Genomic DNA, 19,941 nt, shown 5'->3' with positions numbered 1-19,941 from the left:
TGCTAAATCTTAAAGTAATAAAGATAGGCCTACATGGAAGATTATTAAGCAACTACTGTGCTTGAAACAGCAATGTTCTTGCTTGCATTGTCTCCCCTTAAAAGTAGCCTAATCTTTACCAAATTTTAAAATAGGCAAATTCTTAATGTGTTTAGTCAAAACTGGTTAGCATGCTGGATGAAAGGGGAAACTAAATGTAGCCTACACTAACATGAAAAACTAATTTGCTGCTAAATAATATAAAAACTTTGAGCCTTCCTCAACAAGATGTAAAGAAACGCGCCAACCCAGTAGGTGGCGGTAACAACAATTAAAGAAACCAGACTGGTTCATTTCGCTGACGCCAAGGGAAGAAGAAGTAGTCGTCGCTTGCTGATGACACGCTCTCCCCGCGACTGTAGTAAGCGTAAGCCAAACAAGCAGCTTTATGGACAAGCAACTGTGTATTTATTATTCCTTGAAGAGAAAGGAAATGCTCAAAAAGAAGTCCAGCAGCGCCCAGAAGAAAAGGAAACACTCGCAGTCTGATGAACAACGTGACAACAACAAACGCAGGAGCACGGAGCCCGGTGTAGAGGTGAGGGCGGGAGTGAGCGAGCTGGTCGGGCTAGTCTGGTGCTAATGTCGCGTGCACATCTCAGCTGCTGTGTTGTTGTTATGTATGAACCATAGATAGTATATGAAAGGTACGTGGAGCCACCAGCATACGCAGGGTTCGACATAACGTATAGCCCGATGGCCCGGGGCCAGTAAAATCATATGCAGGGCAAGTTGATTGGCCAGTCACTGTCCCGCCCGGGCCAGTGACTGGCCAATCACAGTTCAGTATCTTTTTGTAGACTACCTTTTTTGTAGACTATCATGGTTCATTGAAATGCGCGTTGAGAGTCGTAATGAAAGCAGTGTTTATTTAAGACTCAATATAATAAACCTAATATTAAATATATTTTTTAATGGACAACCGATGCGTGGGCGTTTTGACAGGTGGAGCAAGAAGCGGGTGCACTCTCGCTCCGTTGGCAGAGCTGCCTACCATCCGCCTGCGAGTCGACAAATCAATCGACTTGCTTTGCCCCCTTTCTTTCTTCCCACAGCAGAGGTTGAGGTGCAGAAAGTGATAACTGCGCTTTTCCTTTATCTGCCACCGTAATGTTACAGTATTTGCATACAAGCCCCAATGGTAATACAAATGAGAGGCGTTATTTAAACGCTGTGAATGCGTCTCCGGTGATTGTGTCGGTTGTAGACAGAAACGAACGGAGGGACTCCGCTCACTGTACAGTACCTATAGTCGCGCAGTTTGGCACTGTGTTTTCAGGCTCGAGACATTCAATCAAATCGCGGAAGTCTTTCCCATTGAAATCGCTAACGGGGAGAATATCCCTGGTTATTATTTTAGCCACAAACCACAGTTCATCTGCGCGGCGGCTCACTCGCTGGCGAGATCACACGGTGAAACGCTGCTGTGATCGGACGAACGCATTGTGTGTTTCTAAGGTGATTTAACGTCATAGTCTCAGACGAGCGTTTAACTTATGCTGCATATTTTGCACTGCATTGTTTTTTATCAATAGTTTGAAAAAATGGTCCCACACCGGACTCTTATGTGAAGCTGACACTTCATGGAGAAGTGACACTCCTGCAGCGCGCTCACGACCAGACGTGAACTCACATACACGGTGAAATATCCCATTAAAAAAACGGCATAACCCCCTGATTTTCGTATTTCTATTCTATTTTTTCATTTTCAAGTGGAAAACCGGTCATTCGGTCGACACATTCACATCCCTAATGCATATAGAGAAAGTAAAAACAGCCTACCACACCACAAAGAATGATCAGACCTTCATCTCTTATTTTTTTTTTATGTTTGAACATGACTTCTGCAGGTGAACTATTCATTAAACTGCCCAAATTCAAGAATAAAAACAATCAAAAATCATAAAATCAAACTACTGGACTTTAAAATACTGGCCGACTCTTTCAACATACTTTCAGTTGTAGGCTTCTAATTCAATATGTTTGCCTGGTTTTATATTATGTGTATGAGCAATATCAACATTTCATATAATTAACTAAAATAAAAATAACCAAATCTAAAGGGAATATCTATACTGTTACAGTATAGATATTCCCTTTAGATCTGGTTATCTTTCTTTATTTTTCTAATACAGGTATTATAATTATTGACACTAAATTATGAAGAAAAAAAAAGTGTGTGCAGGGCCAGTGAAAATATACAAGGGGCCAGTAAAACTCAGATCCACTGGCCCGGCGGGCCAGTAGGAAAAAAAAGTTATGTTGAACCCTGATACGGCCCAAGCAGTTTCCCAAACTACTTGATGTCTTAATCGTGTCTCTTCTTTGCCTTTCTGTGGCCGAGCTGTTAGGGATATTCAATTTCACAACATAACTAACGTCAAGATGAAAATCATTTTTGACATCGAACAAAACTCTGCAATAGGCCTACATATTGTTTGATCTCCTGTATCGTTCATGTTAAAAAAGCACACACCAAAAAAAAACTTCATTGTCAAGTTAAAACACCTTTTGAAGTGGTGTTGTATGGGGTACTTAGGCATAGTTAGTTTGTTACCTTATGGAGATGGTGATCAGTGCAGTCACTGTAAGGATAGCGGTGGTAACGCTGTAGAGTAACTTTGACAAGTTGGTTACTCCAGTTATGTTGTATGCATGTGAAGTGTGGGGGTTTGAAAAACTACATCTGTTAGAAAAACTACATCTCACATTTCTAAAGTACATCTTAAAAGTTAAAATGACAACCTGCAGTAATATGGTATATGGAGAACTTGGGCGGTACCCACTCTGTGTTACAGTTAAAAAAAGAATAATTGGATATTGGGGGAGACTGTTAGAAAGTAAAGAAAGTAAACTTAGTAAAATCATGTACAATCAGCTACACAGCCTGCATAGCAGCAGTGTGTATGCTTCACCCTGGGTAGCACAGGTGAAAAAGATACTGGATGACTGCGGATTGTCATACATTTGGATAACTCAGAAGTACAACAACATTAACTGGCTGAAAAGAACTGTTGAGCAGAGGTTGCAAGATCAATTCATTCAGAAATGGCAGAGCGAGCTTACAAGCATGACTTCCTGTGACACATACATTGAATTTAAACAAGAGTTTAAATTAGAAAAATATTTGCTATATGAAAACCAAAAGTCCAGGCAGGCCATATGCAATTTCAGAACAAATAACACCAGAATACCCAAAGTCACTGGAAGGTACAAAGGGCTGGAAAGAAGTGAAAGATCTTGCAACCTCTGTGATTCCAATTGTGTTGGTGATGAATATCATGTTCTTTTTAGTGTAAAAATGTAAATGTAGTGTACTTTCGAGAAAAATACCTGCCAAAATATTATGTTTATTTTCCATCTAAGATAAAATTGATTTTGCTTTTGAGTTCAAAAAAACCAGGGGTTATTGTTAAAACAGGCGCCTTTCTGAGACATGTATTGCCATTGTTTAAGTAATGTTTTTGTTTTTTGTTTTCTTGCCGTACACCATTGTTTTGTTTTGTAATGATTTAATTTGAACTGTGTGCTCCATGCCATGTGCTATGGCCGTGAGCCTTAATAAATGAAATGAAATGAAATGGAAATAGAAGCCAGCCTTCTATTGTTGTACATACAACCCCACTTCAAAAGTACTGAACTATCCCTTTATGTTTCCAATGTTTTAAATAGTGTTTCAAGCCACTGTAGTCTCTCAAAGGAATATGCAACAGAAATCGTTCCTGGAACTGTGCATGCGTTTTCTATAGAAATGGGAAAAGGATGCTTTTCCAGGTTAGCTTAGCTTAAACACGGGAGCATTTCAAAAGATAAAACTTTACACTAAATGCTCCTGTGTGCTTGTTGGGAATTATTTATTTACCACATTATGTTGCACTTTATATTTTTACACTTTTTAATTTTTAGAACCAAATAAATATGTGACCGTCACAGGCACTTCCTGGTTTTCTTCCAGTACGTATTTGATTCTTAAATGATATAATGTGTAAAGAAAAAGTATATATGATTGTATTGCAACATAGCGTGGTAAATAAACAAGTTATGCAAGCAGCTAAACATTTGGAACTATTCCTCTAACTAGATCTAGTGCCTGGATCCCTGTAAAGTTGAACAGTTTAATACGTTGCTGAAGACTCACTTTGTTGCATTGGCCTTTAACACAAGTTGAGACTTTCACACTCCTAACTTTTTTTTCATGTGTCTTATATGTTATTTTGTATTGTATCTTGTACAGCACTTTGGTCAACTGATGTTGTTTTTAAATGTGCTATAGAAATAATTTTGACTTTGACTTTGACTAACACTGTGTCTTTTTCCTCATTGCAGGACTCCAAGGATGAACTGGCAGACGCAGAGCTGGACCGGATCGGCAGTGACATAGAGGATGGGGGACTGGACCTTGGCGTGCTCTTCCAGCCCATCACTGCTTATGTCAGCAACAAGCAGGAGATGCTGGACCAGTGTTTCCATGTGCTGGGGGACAAGAAGCTACGCAAGATGCTACCAGACCAACTCAAGGTAAATTGTCTCTTACAAACTCCATGTTGTATACGTGTAAAGTCAGAATCTAAAATAAAGTTTATTGCAAAAGGTTTAAAAGTTTGCACACACGTCAAAGCCAATTGTTTTTAATTTAAAAATAAATGATGTAACCGGTCCACTATTGACCAAAGGACCTATTTTTTGGGAACTTGTTTGATTTCACTACAGTTGCTGTCGCGATGCAGCTCTGGACTTATTTCCAATTTCCTTATTTGCCGTCACGCCGTATATCCACTGACATTAGTTAGCGGGGAGGTTTTCTTTGGCCAAATGTTGTGCATTGCCAAGTGTTGTCTTCCAACATACATGGCCACATGTTGTACGGTTGGCTATATTCCAACAGCACCAACCTTGGCTGAAGTCCTTAGAGCAATCGTGCTCATTTCATGACAAAGGTTTGTTCAGTATTTTTGGAGGCACATATGAAATTGTGTGGTGCACATTGAGGATCACTTCACAATTTTTTTGGATAGAACATTTTCTGCTGTCACTGTTGTATTCCACACTGTGTATTAAGTCACTGGTGATATTTGTATCTATAGCTATACGTTAGCTATGGAGCTGTATAGTCAAATTTAAAATGCAAAGTTAACTCTTTAAAATGTAAGAAAAGTTTTTAAAAAGTGATGACACATCTCAAACAGATAGAGAAATAAGGTCCTAGGCTTCTCCTGTTTGCTCTGTAGGCTGATAAAGCAAACCCGTCGTCCAAGATACTATTTAAACACGTTTTCGTTCACAGGACTGTAGCGTAGAGCAAATCAAAAAGCTGTGCTGGGACCAACTGGAGCCCATCTCTGAGAAACACCTGATTCAAATCTTATCAGGTAAGACTCGAGGCCATTTTGGCCAATGTTTCACAGCTATGTGTGTGCATTCAAGACTGTTTGTCTATGCTTTCAAACCATCACGTACAGCACACAAAGCATTTCCATTGCCTTCAAGCTGTTGTTTGTGACTAGGGGAGGAACTGCCATCTGGAAATGAAGAGGAAAACGCCGGAGAGACTTCGGAAAGCCAGTGAGTGAAGAGTTTGATAACTTATTCAGGGCATCATTTCTCAGTGTGTTTTTGTGCTTTTTTTTCATATTTTATTGTATTTATTGCCAGGCAAGACAACAATGTGGACTCAACATCTTGCCTCAAAGAAACTGCAAAAACTGAGGAACCTAAACAAGGTAATTGATATTTAAATCTCTCGGGCACTCATTAAAGGTGGAGTCAGCGATTCTGGAGAACGCTTGTTGTGACAAAATCAGTTTTTGTCAAAATTGGTGAATAACTCCTCACGATCCACTACCTGTCCATAATGTGTGTGCGCTCAAGAAGTTGTTTTTGTGGGCTCCTTTGTTTACATACCAGTTTATAGAGCCTAGGCTGTGTATAAACACCTGTTTGTTTTTCGAGCCCACACATATCACAGACAAGTAGTGGATCTTAAAGGGGGAAAATTCACAGATTTGTACCAAAAGCATTCTCCAGAATTGCTGTCCACCTTAACAGTTCGATAAGGAACATCTCCGCGGCACTCATTAAAAGGCGTCAAAGACATAAAAAGTATCTGAAAAGAGTGTTTGACCTTAAAAATGTCTCTGTGTCATTTCTTTTTGACAGAGGGAGTTGGATCGGGCGAGGAGAGTGACGTGCTGAGCATAAACGCAGACACTTACGATAGTGACATAGAAGGAACCAAAGAGGAGCAGGCTGCTAAAGCTGCCGACGCTGCAGCCAAAGAAGAAGAAAACGGCAGCAAAGTAGCCCACGGGCCGGTTGTAAACCCCGAACCGGCCAATCCCCAGCCTCCCACAGTCTCCCAGCCAATGGAGGCAAAGAAAGACATACAGAGCGACATAGACAAAAGCGTCTGTGAGATTTTAGCTCTCTCGTCCACACAAAGCAAGGAGGAAACTCAAGAGCAGAGTGCACCTCCGCAGCCGGTAGACGTTAGCTTACCCGCTCAAGCAGCACCCGTTTCCAGTCGCGCACCCACCGCATGTCAGCCGTCAATACAGCAGCTGGAGCTACTGGAGCTGGAAATGAGGGCCAGGGCCATCAAGGCTCTGATGAAAGCAAGTGATGGGAAGAAGAAGCCTTGTGTCACTAAAAATGTTTAGCATGTTTATTTTTCTTCTTCTTGTTTTTTTTTTTACTCTTTAAGCTATAGTGCGTTACTTATGTCGCCCCCATGAGTAATTCTGATTAATTACAACAACACTGCCTGTGCATCTACATGAGGTAAGTTTTCAGTCACGCATGGATTTTATTCCTTCTGCTGTACGCCAAGGTTTTTTCGTGAAAGCTTCATAGGTTTTTTCTGAGCTCCTGCGTCACAGGGGGACACCAGTTTGTAAACGCTGCCATACTGAGAAATACAGAGTGAGTTTTGTGGAGCTGATCAAGTTTGTGTCAACTCGTTTGACAATGCTTGAATGTAATTGACATTTATTTTTATGAAAAAGTTCTGCACTATAGCTTTAAATGAATTTGGCTTACAGATGAGTTTGGCTGTGTGTTAGTTTGTTGTTTAATGATACAATTGACATTTGCGACATGGGACTGATTTTCTCTTTTTAAACCTCTGATGTATTGTTCTTTCAGTGTACCATGTAAACCATGTTGTGTTACTCCATATTGGAATGTTGATTCAGTCAATTTCATGTTAAATTAAACGCACAAACGCCTGTCCTAACTAAACTACTCAATGAATGTCTTTTGGGCTGATGTTGCTAATGGTATTTGTCTCTCTAGCCACTAGATGGCAGTCTTAACCTTCCACAGTGCATCCAATGATCATGTGTTATCAGTGCAGAAGAGAATGAGAGGGTATTAATTTCTTCATATCACAGTGGGAATGGTCAAATCAGTACTGAAGTGAAGTTTTCTTAGTGAATATGTTATTTACTAATGCAGTTATGGTAAGAAAAAAAATGCTGCTGGAGGTTTTTCTGGATTTGATGATAGAGGATAGGTGAAGTTACATTATTAGTCAATAATAGTTACATTGAAATTCTTCTTTTCGCATATCCCCTCTCAAGTTACCACACTTCGGAGGGGGTCCTCACACAGGGTCAGCCATAGTACAGCGCCCCTGGAGCAGTCGGGGGTTAAGTGCCTTGCTCAAGGACACACTGGTAGTGATGGTGGGCACTGTAGACGAGGATGGGAGAATACCAGAAAGCTGTGTTCTTTTGTATATATGCCGAGCTTTGCAAGGCAAAATAGGTTGTGTCAGCAATGTTGTACTGCTATGTACAGCAGACACACCTGCGCTATTTCTTCGCTGCACACCTAGACGTACATAGTTATGCTTTCTGTGTACTGCAACAGAAAGCCAACAATGTATCTGATTGGACCAGCAATCCACACCCTATGCCTCAATTACATAATTACACCTGCCAGTTCTATCCACCAAAATGACCTTAAAAGATAATGCATTTTGGACTTCTATGTAGAATTTACTAGCATCTTTTTGCCTTTTTTACTGTGGAGTTTCTGCCCTAATTTATTCGGAAACTGCTTTGTTCCTGCATTAGCTGTAAGGTTGAAGTGTGTGTGTTTTGTGTGTGCAATTACATGCAGATGCAGAAGCGAGGCAGCTCTCTTTCCCACTATCCCAAAGGAGACAATGAAATGCACCGATAAGAAGCCAGTTGCCTCCTGGGTATTTGCATTTAAAAGGGTTATTTCATGGGAGGAACGAGGGTGGAGAGGGGTAAACGCAGCAATTTCTGTGCAGGTATCTTTGTACTCCATTGATGATGTGAGGAGAGAGAGAGGGGGGACATCCACTTTAGTAAAAAGGGATACAATGATTCTAAAGTGCTCTCGGCGTCAGTGATCGGTGAGTATTTATCAGTGCCATTTTACTGCTATTAGAATGCCAATTATGTTTTGGTGTGAGCAGATGAATGGCCTTTTAAAGCAGACCCCAGAATGAATGGGCTGGATAACAAAACAAATTTGATTGGTGGAGGTGAGATAATGCTGTTTGGCTGAGGGAGTACTTTGTGATTTTAGGAAGAGCCTTATGAAAGGAGTTGTGGTATTAAGGTTTGACGCTTCCATGAGTAGCACTTTCATGAAGTGCAAGGTTTCTTTTTTTTTTTTTTGCGCTATATATTCAAGCCTTCGGTACACTAATGTCTTCAAAACTTATTTTAGGATTAGTCTTCCCCTTGTAAAGGAACAGTGTGTATTTGTGGGCATTTTCTTCAGAACAGACTTTTGTAGAAATGGAATATAAAAGTCAGTAGCCCAGATGGACAAACTTAACGGCTCTTATACACCTGTATACTGGGCGTCCTGGGGAAATGCACCAGTTGGAAGACTAAGAAGTATCATAGAATAATTAACTAAATACATTGTCACCTCATCACTTGATATTGTGGAAAGCCACCATAGCGTCTGTACATTTGGATATTTATTGTTGCAGTGCCCCTATATGGACAAAACAAGTTAAAGCATTAGCCTATGTTGCTCAACATAAAAAATGTGCTAACATGCATACAGACATCAGTGTATAGAATTCCATGCTAACTATAGTCACCTAGCAAGATGACTATAGACACAGCTGTACATGTTCAATTATATTTGACTTCAGCTGCACTTCCAATGAAGGTCAATAAATAGAAGCAATAAAAACAGAAATCATTAATATAGAAAAATTAAAACAACAATCCACACGTAAACAAAGTGCAAATCAATGAGAGCCACAGGCCACATAAAGTGCACATTACTCAAACGGAACATTGTGCTATTGCACAACCCATACGGCCTCAAGAAGTATTATTATTTAAATTTTGATTGATGTGGGCACCGATGAGTTTTTAAAACAGTTCTGTCTGCATTTGGGGACTGGTATCGTATGCCGGATGGTGAGAGCTCATACTGGGAGTGGAAGATGTGTGAGGGATGTGATAAGACTATGTGCTCGCCTGAGTAAAGACTGTTCATAGATTGGCTCAATGGAATGTTTTTCCCAATGTTACTTTCTGTGCACAATTCAGCGGTTTGTCTTTTGATATTTACCATTGTTTTCTTTCTGTAGTCTATCTCCATTAAACCCTCTGTAAACCTGGTCTGAAATACTACATCAACATATGGCGTCAAAGTTGAGTGTCTCAATAAGCTTTAATCTGATGGAAAATAAAATGTTCATTAATAATATACAACTTAGTTAAAAGTATCCATGGCATGTCATTGTTTTTAGCCCGCCTCATCTTAACCGAATTTCTGTAAAGTGTGTACAATGTAAATGACAATATCTTTCATTTGGATTGATACATAAGCCTCAACTCTTTTTTTACCATGCAACTACACTGTGCAAAATGATTAGGCAAGCTGTATTTTTGAAGATTCATTTTATTATTGAACAACTGCAGTGCTCTCGGTCAATCCAAAATGTTAAAGAACCTAAACCTGAATGTTTACGAAAGTGAGGTTTTGTCTTTCTTACGAGAATATATATACAGGTCCTTCTCATATAATTAGCATATTGTGATAAAGTTGATTATTTTCCATAATGTAATGATAATAATTGAACTTTCATATATTTTAGATTCATTGCACCAACTGAAATATTTCAGGTCTTTTGTTGTTTTAATACTGATGATTTTGGCATACAGCTCATGAAAACCCCAAAAATCTCAAAAAATTAGCATATCATGAAAAGGTACTCTAAACGAGCTCTTAACCTAATCATCTGAATCAACTAATTAACTCTAAACACCTGCAAAAGATTCCTGAGGCTTTTAAAAACTCCCAGCCTGGTTCATTACTCAAAACCGCAATCATGGGTAAGACTGCCGACCTGACTGCTGTCCAGAAGGCCATCATTGACACCCTCAAGCAAGAGGGTAAGACACAGAAAGAAATTTCTGAGCGAATAGGCTGTTCCCAGAGTGCTGTATCAAGGCACCTCAGTGGGAAGTCTGTGGGAAGGAAAAAGTGTGGCAGAAAACGCTGCACAACCAGAAGAGGTGACTGGACCCTGAGGAGGATTGTGGAGAAGGGCCGATTCCAGACCTTGGGGGACCTGCGGAAGCAGTGGACTGAGTCTGGAGTAGAAACATCCAGAGCCACCGTGCACAGGCGTGTGCAGGAAATGGGCTACAGGTGCCGCATTCCCCAGGTCAAGCCACTTTTGAACCAGAAACAGCGGCAGAAGCGCCTGACCTGGGCTACAGAGAAGCAGCCCTGGACTGTTGCTCAGTGGTCCAAAGTACTTTTTTCGGATGAAAGCAAATTTTGCATGTCATTCGGAATCTGGAGGAAGACTGGGGAGAAGGAAATGCCAAAATGCCTGAAGTCCAGTGTCAAGTACCCACAGTCAGTGATGGTCTGGGGTGCCATGTCAGCTGCTGGTGTTGGTCCACTGTGTTTTATCAAAGGCAGGGTCAATGCAGCTAGCTATCAGGAGATTTTGGAGCACTTCATGCTTCCATCTGCTGAAAAGCTTTATGGAGATGAAGATTTCATTTTTCAACAAGACCTGGCACCTGCTCACAGTGCCAAAACCACTGGTAAATGGTTCACTGACCATGGTATTACTGTGCTCAATTGGCCTGCCAACTCTCCTGACCTGAACCCCATAGAGAATCTGTGGGATATTGTGAAGAGGAAGTTGAGAGACACCAGACCCAACACTGTGGATGAGCTTAAGGCCGCTATCGAAGCATCCTGGGCCTCCATAACACCTCAGCAGTGCCACAGGCTGATTGCCTCCATGCCACGCCGCATTGAAGCAGTCATTTCTGCGAAAGGATTCCCGACCAAGTATTGAGTGCATAACTGAACATAATTATCTGAAGGTTGACTTTTTTGTATTAAAAACACTTTTCTTTTATTGGTCGGATGAAATATGCTAATTTTTTTAGATAGGAATTTGGGGTTTTCATGAGCTGTATGCCAAAATCATCAGTATTAAAACAACAAAAGACCTGAAATATTTCAGTTGGTGTGCATTGAATCTAAAATATATGAAAGTTCAATTATTATCATTACATTATGGAAAATAATCAACTTTATCACAATATGCTAATTATATGAGAAGGACCTGTATGTTTTGCTATTATTAGGCAACTATTAGTATGCAGAATTATTCTGCAACTAAATAAAAAAAACGAAAATTTTCCCATTTCACTTGTTTATTTTCATCTATTAAAGTGAGAATAATAAAACAACTCAACATTTACAAATAAAAGTTTCCGAAATGTAAAAAAAAATCAGTGACCAATATAGCCACCCTTCTTTTCAATAACTGTCACAAGCCTTCCATTCATGGAGTCTGTCAGTTTCTTGATCTGTTGACGATCAACTTTTTGTGCAGCAGCAACCACAGCCTCCCAGACACTGTTCCGAGAGGTGTACTGATTTCCTTCACTGTAAATATCCCGTTTAAGCAGGGCCCACAGGTTCTCAATAGGGTTTAAGTCAGGTGAGGAAGGGGGTCATGTCATTATTTTTTCATCCTTAAGGCCTTTACTGGCTAGCCATGCAATTGAGTACTTTGATGCATGTGATGGAGCATTGTCCTGCATACAAATCATGGTCTTCTTGAAAGATGCAGACTTTTTCTTGTACCACTGCTTGAAGAAAGTATCTTCTAGAAACTGGCAGTAGGTTTGGGAGTTGATTTTGAGGCCATCTTCAACCCGAAAAGGTCCAACTAGCTCATCTTTAAAGGCAACTATTAGTATCTTTAAAGATGAGCTAGTTGGACGGATGTTCTTTAACATTTTGGATTGACCGAGAGCACTGTAGTTGTTCAATAATAAAATTAATCTTCAAAAATACAACAATCATTTTTCACACATAGTGTAACTCCCCAAAGTGCATTGAAGGACTTTGTGGATTTGGATTTTACAAGGGCTTTAAATGCGCTTTCACTCTTGTATGCGTTTTAGTGTTTGCAGTATTTTCTTCTAATTTCAGGTTGTATTTCTCTTTTGCGAGCGTGCTTCGCGGCCACTGGAAATGGTAAAAGTAGCAGTGGAAGCACAAGTGAGTTTTGTGAGACAGATACATCTGTAATTCCAATCATAAACTCTAGACTGCTGCGGTGCCACGGGCAAAACACCATAGGGACAGAAAAGGTATTAAAAAATGTTGATGTCATTTTTTCCCCCCTTCTTTTTTTGAAGAACACATCCTGTTTGCATAAATAAAATAATTCCCCTTCAAATTTCCTCTGTGGTGACTCTTCGTTCTTTCTGCGGCGAGAAATTAAATGGAACTAACATCTCATGCTGACAGGCAATAAATAAGGGCCTCTGTTTGACTAAATGAATTGACTTTCACGGGCAATGATTCATGTGGCACATTTTATTCTTTTCAAACTTTCCCCTAAGTACAAGATGTTTAATATTAGATATAGTTTGCTTTGATCAAATGTAATAGTGCTAATTGCAGTTGCATTGGCAATAACTATAGACGGCCTGCTTGAAGTCTGCAGGAAAAAAAATGTGAGCACGTAAGCGTGTTTGTTATATTGAAATGGACTGATGTTTGGAGACACAAGTGGCTATGTAATGTAACCTCCATGTTCTTGAATCTGTGTTCACTGCTGGCCTAGATGTTGTACATGTTTTGAATGGGGGCTCACTGTAGGCTTGTTTTTGGACTTTGAAAAAAATGGATCCTTGTGTTCTCTCCAATGGAAAATAATCACTATTGATGTATTGTTCTTCTGAGGTGCACATCTGTTCACTATGCATTTAATAAGCTTGGCAGAAAGCTGTTTGAAAAAAAAAAGTGAAGTGGGTTATTGTAAGTTTGGTGCTATTTGAAAGCCCCCACACCCCCTGTTTTAGTGGCACTACAAAGTCACTCTAAACTATTTGAGCAGTTATTTAACCACAGAGTGCAATGTGAATTTTGAGTTAAAAAAAAATCCACTCTTCTGACATCCAAGTTTGAGATTCCTTGCATGCTTTGTCCTCTCTGCACCGCGGCGTCTGCATTTAAATGGTGCATTAATACCATCAAACAAAGCATTTGAAATTCTGCCGTTGTATCCCAAGCAACAAAAAATGCTTCTGAAGGATATCTGAGACATAGGGGAAGGGATGGATGACCTCACACAATCAGATCAGCATAATCAAATACAAATATCACAATATTGAATCAAAGCCGACACCCCGCTGCGACAGCAACTGCGACGTAATCAACACGTCCACGGGTTATGAACGCTTTCACACACAAATGTTGTGGTGTGTGTGTGTGGCCCCTGAATTGGATATATGATTGACAACTCTAAGAGAAGGCGTAGTGTACCTGTAATAGTGTGTCTTTTAATTATCTATGGTTAACCTTCAATCAGTAGACATAACTGAAATAAGCAGGAAAACTGAAATTTAATTTAAAATAGTGCATTTGGAATGAAGAGTGATAGCATCCAAGATATTAAAGGTGCACTATGCAGTTTCAGGGAAGGGGGATTTGTTTACATTTGCAGAGCATGCAGTTAGGGGCCACTCACACTAGGGCCGCGGCCCCGTGCCAAAGCTCATTAGCATACTAAAGTCTAGAACATTTTGGCTAGTGTGACCACGCCAACTTGTATTCCAGCACGGAACAGCCCCTTAGCCACGGCACACCTGGGAGAGGTGTGCCGTGGCCAAAGTACAGATGCTAATGAGATGACACGCGCACAAGCAAGCGCACAGGCGGCGTTCCTGAATTTATTAAGGATGCATAGTCCGTTAACGTCCGCTGCCTTACTAGTCGGCACCAGAATTGCCCACCACTTGGACTTGTAGCTACATAAAATGTGTGAGAATTAACTTGTGTAGGCCTAGGTGTGGGCTAATAAAAGAGGGAGAGAGCTAAATAGGTGAGCGCAGAAAGCAAAGAAAAAAGGTTTTTGTGTTTACTCACGTTCGTCAGATGATTTTTTTCTTTTTCCTCCCGTCAGCTGTCATAATACTGCCTTTACGCATGGCGGTGGAGACGAACCCAAAACAACACACCGCGGCCCGGTGATAAGGAAACAGTATAGCCTACACTAAGGTTTAACAAGAAACTTTATAAAGACACTTAAAAAAACGATATCTGCCCATACAAAAAGTTCTGACTTGGATTTGATGGAGCGATGTGTGTGTGTATAAAACCATCCGGTACGTATGGTCTGATGACGGGCCGTTATATTAATAATAAACAGCGTGCTGCACAAATATGAGACTGTCCACCGCGACCTATTACGTCAAGGCTACATTTAAAAAAAAAAAAACAATAGCTTAAGGATTCTCGTTGCTCTAATGTGGAAGTGGAATATATGATGCAAATTTGGCCGGATGAAAATATTCACAAACAGTCGTATAGCCTACAAGACTACGCTCCAAATCCTAAACGCGCACGGTGACGTAGGCAAGGTGCAAACGTGCCCAGGCCACGAGCAGTGTGAGCACGGGCCAGTGGGGGGAGTAGGGAGGGGGGGGGGGGCGGAATCGTGCTGAATCTTCCTGCAGCACGGAACAGGCAAACGGCCCTAGTGTGAGTGGGCCCTTAGTTTACAAAACATACTTTCTCTGCATGGAATTTTTAGTCTTGAATAATTCTATCATCATAAATTATTTTGAGGAACCTGGAACCAAGTGTAAGACTAGGATACGCTTGTAGAGAAAACTATGGGCCCTGTTGCTGTAAATATAAACAGTAAAACAGTAATTTTTCAGGAAGCTTTCTAACTTTAAACAGCGTTCGAGGGATCACATTTTCCTGTGAGGAGAGTTTGTTTATTCAGTTATGAGAATATACCCTACACAATGTTTACTTTTCTGACTCGCCGAAAGTTACATGAGATGATATATTTATTATTTATTTTTCCACATTAATAACCCCAAATACCAAATAATGAGATTTGGGATTGATGAGCAAACGTTAAAACATTGTGTGTGTGTGTGTGTGAGCTCGGTATTGAGAATAATACTAGTATGTTAATCCTAGACTGCCAAGCATTTCCTGTTAACTTATAAAGTGTGCTGACTTTTACAAATGTGCACTGATACTCGATCTTTTTGTATGCGAAATGTAATTGTCTTTTTTACACACTGACTGGACACACTAAAATTTGCAAATTCTAAACTAAGCTCTGGACGCAAGTAGTGGAGCATACACTGATCCTAATGTGAAAGAAATGAACGCCTAAAGCCTTCTTAAATCCAATTTCCCCCAAACAAATCTCAATTTCTGTGAAGCTAAGCTTTAAACAGCTGCTTGGTCATAGTCCCAGCTGTGTCCTATGAACAGCAATGGACCACCAAAGTGTCCCCCGGATAGATGATTGATCACAGCACACAGCCCCTGGTAACTCATACGCTTTTATTTCCGTTTTTTTTTTTACGACGCGAGGTGAAGACTATACCGCGGGTTGGAAGACATTGAACTGTCAAAGCCTGGTGGGGCGCTCCTTTATTTATTTATTTTATTTGGATGATTTATATCCCGCCGAGGCACACAAGGACTGAGGCAAGTAAATTACTTTTGTCAAAAGTTGTGATAAAACTGTCAAATTGATTCCCACCATCAGCTGGCAAAGAAATTGTATTACATAAGTAATTGTCAAAAAGAATGTCAAGAGAGGAGTATACCCGCACGCTCGGGGAGTTTTCCTGTTTTTTCATCAGGGCTTTACGTTCCTTGCCTTGGTTTGATGGCCTCTGTCTTGTGTTTTAACTACATTGTATCTCTCTCCGAAGGTAAAGCCGTAGTGTACTAGATACAAGAGTTGACGATGAGTCATAACTCTTCTTCTTTTCATTTAAAGCCTGGTTGGCACTGACTGTTTTCAACATGTTTTTAGTGTGCACCCTTTTTTACACCAGGTTCAATTATACCTTACTTTTATGGTGCCCACTAACAAGTAGGTGGGAGTGTCCTTTATCACCTTAGATCAGGGGTGTCAAACATACGGCCCGCGGGCCGGATCCGGCCCGCGAGATGATTTGATCAGGCCCGCGACCTGTAGAGCATAAATTTCTGAGTATGTCAAAAAAAAAAGTAAGTCTCTAGCCCATTCCTGTGAGGAGTTATGAATTTTTAAAGAAATAACCGAAATGCTCACTCCTGCCGCTAGGGGGCAGCCTAAATAAAAAAAGCACATTTTAGCAACGTGGGAAATGGTAATTGGCAATCCTGCTTCACCGCTATTAATGTTTCCTACAGTGCTTTATGGCAAAGTAAAAACCAAAAAAAAAACATTTTTATTTTTAGTACATTTATTTTATTACTTTTTTATAAAAATAAAACTATTTTTATTTTTAGTGCTGAACAATTAATGTACTAGCAAGCGCGGTGTGTCTGCGGCTCTGTGTGCGCAAAACGAGCAGGAGCATGCTAGTGTAGGCCTACAAGATTTATTTCCTAATTTTCAATGCTGCTTTATTTTTATGTTTTAAATTGGGAAAAACGAATTCCAAAACAACCAATAACCTCTGTATTTAAAAATAAATCAAAACAGTAGAAGTTGCACTTTTATTTAATTGTATTTTGTACAGTCTGCATGTTTGCACAAAATGTGTCCCTGTACATTTAGTAAACAAAATTGGACAACTGTAAGGTCAGTGCCTGTTGTATTTGTGTATTCAAATAAACAGTTGTTTATTTCATTAGTGCACATTGGCATCTTTGAGCAAATTACCCCCAAAATTTTTGCTGCGGCGCTGCGCGCCGCACCTCCTATTCCCATGGCCGGCAGCAACCTTTACTAAGACATCTCCTGGGGGCTACAGAGATCCCTTGTGATCCGTGATAATGTAGGTTACAAATGTAGGCTGAGTGATAAAGCATATTACTGAAAAACAAAGTTAGGGATTTGGAGTTATTTTGCCATTATTTTACTAGTCCGGCCCACCTGAGATCAGAGAGGCTGTATGTGGCCCTCGAACCAAAATGAGTTTGACACCCCTGCCTTAGATCGATGGCTTAGATACCTTCAAAGACTCGACAACCTTCGGATTCCTCTTAGTTCTATAGTTGCGGAGGATATGTCAATCAAACTATTATACAATAGGCATGAGTCATGCGACCAATAAACTGAGTCAAACAAAAGCCTTGCCCCCGCACGGCCACTTCAAGTCCTGACATCTGTACTTTCCTCTCTTCATGGCATCGTATGAATGTAGTGCTATTTCGGTTCCACTTGTTGACAGCCAATTAGGCAGCCAGTGTCGGCTTGTCGCGCCCCCTTACCGACTGCTTATCCGTCGCTGTGATGGTAACGGAAGAATTCCAAGTGTTGCTGTCATTGTTTTTTTCGTTATTTTGAATCATATCAGAGGAAAACTTCTACAGAGATGAACTCAACACAGCAACTGTCTCCTCTAACATTTCAAGTTGTTGTTAAACATTTGTTATAATGACTTTTTTTGTCAACTCAAAGCCACTGTAAATCCAAATCCACACAATCTTTTTAACTATGTCATTTGGATAGTAAGTAGTATAACAGTAAGCATGAATGGACACGTTTGTGAAATGGCTTATACAAGTTTAGTATAAATGACACTAAAGTTGTGCATACTGGTCTGCTCTAGGGCTCGGTTTCCTCATGGAAGTGAACGACAGGATCTGTGAGGGCAATGTGATAGCTTCTGTGTTATCAATGTGCCCTTCCTCGGGGCTAGAGTTGTGTGGTTGGGTAATGATGGCTATATTTTGCTCGCTTTATACCTCAAGTTTCGCCTTTGAAAGTGAGGACATCCTATATGTAAAATTTAAGAGAGCACAGGTTTAATGAGGGGTTTGGGCATGGATGTTGAAGGTTATCTACTATGCAAAATCCACTCTCAAAGTATGTGAGAAAACAACCCTCTCTCTTTTTCTGCACCTCCACCTTTCTGAAAACCTGTGTTGAAAATCCCGATTTATCTCCCCATTATGATGTCATTAGGGGAGAAGCCACGCCCCCTCATTACTAATCTAATTTAGCACCGCCTCCACCTGTGATAAGCCACACCCCCAGATACCTCTCAATGTAACTGGCAGTAAGATCAGGGCCAATCAGAAAAGTCTGATTTTTGTAAAGGTGTGGCTTAAAGAGACCGGTGTTCTGACATTTTCTGCTCCCTTGTCAGATTTTGCTACCTATCAGAAAATGCTACCCTACGTCATTGGTAGTGTATAGACAATTACCTCTATCAAACGATGCACCCACTACAGAATCACGTTATTTTACACCACTACTCACCCTATGTAGGCCTACACTGTAGGAATATGCTATATGGTCTAGATCAGGGGTGTCCAAACTACGGCCCGCGGGCCAACTGCGGCCCACGGCCCGCTTTTTATTGGCCCGCGGCCGATTTTAAAAATATAATGCAATATGGCCCTTTGAAAAAAAAAATAAAAAAATTTTTTTTTTTTGCATTTCTTAGTTAACCCACTAGTGCAGGGTGTCAAAACGGATTGATTGGCCCTTGGCACATTTTAAAAATATAATGTAATATGGCCCTTTTAATTTTTAAATAATCTAAATGCACTCATTATATTACAGAGAAATATGTCCCATAAAAGAAAAAGAGCACCAAGGCCATCCCAGAGGACCCTGCATAATATTTTAATTTAAATTAATATTATTATGGACAATCCATGTGTCCTTCTCCAATAGCTTCTAATTCATCTGACACAGTGTTTACATTTTTTTTCATACAAAATTCTTCAGCTTTAGCCTCTTAATTTCCCTCTCACAGTGCACCAGATTCATGCATTTCACTTTAAAAACTTAAAAAAATCTCCCGGGGGGACATACCCCCGGACCCCCCTTGGAGGGGCGGGATCTCTTTTTAATGTGCAAGTTAAGTGTTGCCGTGAAGAAGGATTACAATTTACGAAGACACTATGAAACTAAACATCAGAGCAGCTACATGTCCTGATAAATGTGTTATTTTTGCAAAGTGGCCCGGCCCTTCGTAGATTTTTCTGTATGTGGCCCTCAGTGAAAAAAGTTTGGACACCCCTGGTCTAGATGCAGCCGCTGCCGCCTACCAGTGCAGCTCGGCCAAACATGCCAAAAACGCCCATATCTGCCAAACACGCCCATATCGGCCAAAAACGCCTACAGCTTGTTGCTATGGTTGCTCTGCACTAAGCTGTGTGACGTTCTTCCTGTTCCGTTCTGTTGGTTAATATCGCGCTAGCCAGCTAGCTGCTCTTGCTGCCGTCGATGTTGAGACCATTTCACCAGCAAAATGTTTAAAACAGGACATTACAGCACAGTTAAAAACAAGAGAATCAGCATCCGCAACATTAAACATGAATACTAAGTGCTCATAGTACAGGAGTTACGTCTCCAGCGAGAGTATGGATTACAACAGTCAGCTGGGACTGAAACAGACACCCCCCTGCTCTTCTATATCAGGTAAGTCA

The 19,941-nt window shown here is 40.5% G+C and overlaps 1 protein-coding gene across 1 annotated transcript; it reads left to right on the top strand.

Annotated features, from left to right (window-relative positions):
* Positions 1-386: 386 nt before the first annotated feature.
* On the top strand, positions 387-6,859 carry caap1 (caspase activity and apoptosis inhibitor 1). The gene is made up of 6 exons (XM_080052364.1): positions 387-577; positions 4,366-4,557; positions 5,324-5,408; positions 5,544-5,601; positions 5,692-5,759; positions 6,196-6,859. The coding sequence occupies exons 1-6, from the start codon at positions 428-430 to the stop codon at positions 6,693-6,695; spliced, it is 1,053 nt and encodes a 350-aa protein (XP_079908490.1). The 5' UTR covers positions 387-427; the 3' UTR covers positions 6,696-6,859.
* The last annotated feature ends 13,082 nt before the right edge of the window (positions 6,860-19,941 follow it).

Source organism: Ammodytes marinus (genome assembly GCF_949987685.1).
Source record: "Ammodytes marinus genome assembly, chromosome: 23".
Taxonomy (NCBI): Eukaryota; Metazoa; Chordata; class Actinopteri; order Uranoscopiformes; family Ammodytidae; genus Ammodytes; species Ammodytes marinus.
Note: the sequence above shows the minus strand (reverse complement) of the source record. Positions and strands in the feature narration are given on the sequence as shown.